We start from the raw sequence: 4,950 nt of genomic DNA, 5'->3' as shown, positions 1-4,950 counted from the left end.
ACATCTTCAGCACGAGTGGTGAGAGTTAGCTTTGTACCCCATGAATATCCATAACCAATTTAAAAAAGTTAAAATAAAAATAAATCACCCAGTTCCAGGCATTTTGTTATAAGCAGCAGAAATGAACTAATACAGCATTCTGACCACGAAAAATGAGTGTGTGAAATGCCATACCATAATACATACATATTTCAAAACATCATGTTGTGCACGATAAACATACACAACTTTTGCCAATTAAATAATTTAAAAAATAATAATAAAACGGATGCATTTTACTGTGTATAAATTATGCCCCAATAAAATTAGTGTTTTAATTTTTTTAATACACCATCGACATATTTCGTATTTTCATAAAACGGAAAAAATTAATGAGTGCTGATTAGGTTTACGAAATTAGGTCCACTTGTCCACTGAAAGCTAAAATACGGCAATAAAAGAAAACAGGAAATCCAAAGGCACGCCAAACACCCCAAACAGCAATGGCTTTTAAGTACCCCGCCCAAAGCCTGTGAAACCAGAAATGAGAGCCCAAGCCGGAAGAGTGTCAGGGAACAAGATGCAAACGACGTGTCCTCGCGTAGCTCTCCGCCCTGCCGCAACCCGGAAGTGTGGCTCGAGATGGACCCCCCCCCAAGAGCGCACGCGTGCTGTCCAGCTAGGCCAATCAAGAAGAAGAAAGGCGGGACTTCCGTCGGAAATAGCGTCTGCAAACAGGAAGTGTGGCAGTCGCACTGTCGGCGGGCGCTATGGAGGTTTACGAACAGGTCCAGAAGGGGCCTTTAAAGCTGAAAGGCGTCGCAGAGCTCGGCGTGACCAAGCGGTAAGTCTCCAGGGCCCACGAGGCTCCGCCTTTTGTCCCCTTAGACCTTTTCCCGGGACCACAGGCCTTGGTCGTCTGACCCGCCCTCACCTGCCTGCTCCGCATCTCCTCTCCCAGTAAGAAGAAAAAGAAGGACAAGGACAAGGCGAAACTCCTGGAAGCGATGGGAACAAGCAAAAAGAACGAGGAGGAGAAGCGGCGCGGCCTGGACAAACGGACCCCGGCTCAGGCAGCCTTTGAGAAGATGCAGGAGAAGCGGGTGAGGCGGGGCGCCGAGCAGGAGGGGGCGGGGATGCTGGGGATGCCTTCGTGGAGTGCTGAGGCAGGGCCGGAAGGCTCGGAACGGGGGTCAGCGCTGGGATGCTCGGGGAAGGCCCCTCATACCGGGGAGAACTGTGTGAGAGTGGAGGATCTCATGTCTCTGGGAGCTCCGAGGAGACCCCCCCGTAGCCCGAGTGGACGCAGAGGGGGAAGAGCTAGAGCTGGTGCTGAGAGGAGGCCAGAGCTGTAGACTCGGCTTTGGGTTCCATCGCTGTGGCTCTTTTGCCCAGCGACACTAGACCGGTGACTTTTCTTCTCTCCGTGCCTCTTTCATCATCTGTAGGAGTCAGGGTAGTAATTTCTCCTAAGAAGGTTGGGAACTTNTGGCGCCTCAGGGCTTCTTTTGTGCCCTCTTCCCATGTGTCATCTCATCCTCCAGGTCCTTTCTTTCCAGCAAGGCCATCAGACTTCCTGCGTGGACGTGAAGCAAAAGCTGCCAGTGGTCTTAGGCCCAGAACTGGCACTGCATTCTCTTAAGTAAACTCACTCCAGGTCCAGCTCAGAGTCAGTGTGGCAAGGAGACTGACAAATAGTGAGCAGCACAGTTCACAGGGGCCACCAAAGAGTCAGCCACAGCCACCCAGCTAGTAAATGTAGAGCCCAGTGTGGCCCCAGGTCTGTCTGGCTCTGCATCCTACACTCTTAACTCTCACAAGGTACCAACCTTACCAGGTACCATCAGGTGTTGGGAATGAGAGTTGGAGCAGGTTATGGTGCAGGATGCAGATTCTAGAAACTGGTGAAGGTGATCTGGGTCTTGTAGCCCTCCTTGAACATCAAGATGGTTACTGCCACCGGAGCACCAGCTCTGTGTCACCTACTCTGTTGGGCTCTTTACCTTCCTCGTTCCTCATCTTTTCTCAAACCCCACCTGGGACCTTGCTTTCCTGCAAGCTGGGAATGTTGTCAGTTGCCCATGGATGCAGGAAGCACGTGCACAGCTCCCAGCAGAGTCTGCTCGTGGGTGCGTGCTCAGCCAGTGCTGGTTCATTTCCAGCCACTTGTGAGGCCGGAACCAAAGAGTGACTGACCCGAGTTCCCTGTTGGACCAGACTGAGTGGAGTTGGGGGATGGGGGGACAATGTGTACAGCCTGAAACCTATGGCCATTCTAGATGGAGAGCCAGGCTGGCTCAGCTGTGTGAAGCATGCGATCTCACCTCCATGTCTCTTCTCCCTCCAGCAAATGGAAAGGATTCTGAAGAAAGCATCCAAAACTCACAAGCATAGAGTGGAGGTAAGCCACTGGGCCCAGTGGGAGAGACTGAGCCACTCAAGGTACCAGCTAGACCCAGAGGCTAAGGGCCTGATCGAGGGAGCCATGTTGGCAGGGAGGGGGCTTAACCCAACAGAAGTGACACCTTCCCAGGGTCATGCCAAGGAGAGCCAAGGTTTCAGGCGTGTGTAAGACCTGGCAGGGTGGATTTGAGAGGAGGAGGCTCACAGAGCAGAGACAGGACGTGAGAGAGGTGGGGTTGGGCGGTGTTGCACATCCCTCGTTTCCTCCTTCCCTTTGCTAGGACTTCAACAGACACCTGGATACACTCACAGAGCATTATGACATTCCCAAAGTCAGCTGGACAAAGTAGCCTCCTGGCCCTGGGTGTGGAGCAGCATCGAGGGGAAGCAGAAGGCAAAGCCAGGATTTTGTTTGGTGTCTTTGGTATTTTCTAGAAACATTATTTTACACAAGCCCTCGCACTTCTGCTGTGACAGTGCTTTTCGAAGCTGTGTGCCCTCATTCTGGAACCAGATTAAAGTAAGACTGTTCTTTTACTCAGCTAATGTTTCTTAGTAGCACATAGAAGATAAGCCTTTTTAGTTTGTTTTGTTTTTGTTTTGTATTTTGGTGGCTGGCTGGTATAGGGATCTGAACCCTTGACCTTGGTGTTGAAACACCACACTCGAACTAACAGCTGACTGGCCAGCCCAACCTTTTCAGTTTGAATGGAAATTTTTGAACCTGTATCTAGAGGTAAAGGCCATCTCTGCGTAAGTACCGAGTAAAAATATGTTTACCCCCAGGTCGCAACTAATTTTCTAAGGCCAGCCAGCTGTCTTCACCTGGATGAGACGGACTCCGGAGGGAAAGAAGCTAAGGCCAGCGTGGCCTGTGATGTACAGATGCCCGTGGGACTCTGCGTGGGCTGCCCTTCCAAACTCCCTCTAGCTTGGGGCTTAATGCTGTTCCACCCAGGGCCCGGGGAAGCCACTCGCAGCTTTGTGGCTTTCAGACTGTCTGCTCAGCCACCTGGCTAGTGAGACAGTACAGCCTTGGTAGCAGATAGCCACCAAAGGCAAGGATGGAACGCATGCTTGTCCCTTTCTGAGTCTGCTCCACCCAATACTCCTATCCAGACACATCTAATAGGGATTGGTCCTGATATGATATTTGATGTCAGTATTTCTTTAGAACCTCTATAATTTAATAGAGAGGGTTTTAAAAAATTTCCTGGTGCAAGGGCTCCTCACTCTGTAGATTTGGTGCCTTGGGGTGAGAGAATGTTAATTGTACTGTTTCTAACTGTTTATAATTTATTGGGTTGTCCTTTGTGCACCAATAAAAGGTCAGTGTTTGTAACTATCCCCTGTGTACTTGAGAGGATGATAAGGCTACTGTTACCAGAGTAGAGAATTCAGCACATGTGCCCACAAGGTGGGCTGCCATTCTGTAAAGTCATCCTCCTGGATGCAGATCTGGTTCAGGGCCCGCATCCTGGCCATCCTCTGGTTCTCTTCACATCTCTCCTAGCATCTGCTTTATAAAAGTTGCTGCTATGTTATTTGGTGCATTGATACCTGTAACTATTATATGTTTCCTGTGGATTATAGGACTGTAGCCACTGGGACTGTGGCTTGTCCTTCTTTGTCCCTGTAATTCTTGGCATGAATTCTCTCTCATAGTGACAGCAGCCCTTGTACCTGTTTTGTTTGCCATTGGCTGACATACCAATGACTGTTGTTCCTACTGGTACAGCCTTTCTCACTGTGCTTTTGTGACAAAGAATCAGGTTTTGGTCTGTGAACCAATCTATAAGTCTTTCTCATTAGTAGGAGAATTAAACCTACTGACATCAACATGAGCATCACGAGGTGGGTGGGCAGACTGGCTCAGCCCACTGTCCCGGGGAGGGCCTGCTTCCCTGCATTCTCTTTTGCTTGCATTTTCCCTTAGGTCTCATGTAAGGTTCAGATTTTTGGTGTGGTTTAGTGTTTTGTACGTGGGCTAACACAGCTAACTAATTCATTTGTAGCCTCAGGCAGCACTTAGGATGGGCCTGGCCCTTGTCCCCTTCTTCCCCAGGAGGCCCACAGAGGCCCCTTTGACATGCTGGGGTAGGAATCCCATGCCCTTGTTGATTGCTCCTTGGAGGCCCCGGGCCTGGGCCTAGAGGCCTCACCAGTGGCACCTTCCCAGGGCCTGCCTGGGCCACAAGGCACTGTCACTCAGCCAGATCAGTGTTTCCCCACCAGGGTGATGGGGGCCAGTGAGGGGCGCTGCCCTCAGCCTTCTTCCTGACCAGGGTCCAGAGGGTGGGGGCACATGTCTTCCATGTCTGTGCTTGGTCATTCGCTTCACTACCCTGGGCGTTTCGTGTTGTTACATTAAGCACCATTTGTTGACGACACCACTTGCCTTCCCTCTGATGTGGTGTGGTATCACTCCTCCTGGGTAACCACGGGCAGGTGCAGGGCTCATCTGGCTCCATCACTGACCTTCCATGTGACGCCATGAGGTGCCACCATCTCCCAGCACCTCCATTTTCCCAGCAGAAAAGTGGGGACAAGGAGTCAGGGATGATGCCT

The 4,950-nt window shown here is 50.9% G+C and overlaps 1 protein-coding gene across 1 annotated transcript; it reads left to right on the top strand.

Moving 5' to 3' along the window:
• Positions 1-727: 727 nt before the first annotated feature.
• Positions 728-3,727, top strand: FAM32A (family with sequence similarity 32, member A). Its single transcript, XM_008563905.1, has 4 exons — positions 728-823; positions 941-1,082; positions 2,327-2,380; positions 2,664-3,727. Exons 1-4 carry the CDS (start codon positions 750-752, stop codon positions 2,730-2,732), a joined length of 339 nt encoding a protein of 112 aa, XP_008562127.1. The 5' UTR covers positions 728-749; the 3' UTR covers positions 2,733-3,727.
• The last annotated feature ends 1,223 nt before the right edge of the window (positions 3,728-4,950 follow it).

Source organism: Galeopterus variegatus, unplaced genomic scaffold (assembly GCF_000696425.1).
Source record: "Galeopterus variegatus unplaced genomic scaffold, G_variegatus-3.0.2 Scaffold15417, whole genome shotgun sequence".
NCBI classification, from domain to species: domain Eukaryota; kingdom Metazoa; phylum Chordata; class Mammalia; order Dermoptera; family Cynocephalidae; genus Galeopterus; species Galeopterus variegatus.
The sequence above is the reverse complement of the archived record's forward strand: the minus strand, read 5'-3'. Positions and strand labels throughout refer to the sequence as shown.

Coding starts and splice junctions, on each gene's coding strand:
- FAM32A (XM_008563905.1), top strand. CDS start 750: ATGGAGGTTTACGAACAGGTCCAGAAGGGGCCTTTAAAGCTGAAAGGC. Junction 1,083..2,326: donor AGAAGATGCAGGAGAAGCGG/GTGAGGCGGGGC, acceptor TTCTCCCTCCAG/CAAATGGAAAGGATTCTGAA. Junction 2,381..2,663: donor CTCACAAGCATAGAGTGGAG/GTAAGCCACTGG, acceptor TCCCTTTGCTAG/GACTTCAACAGACACCTGGA.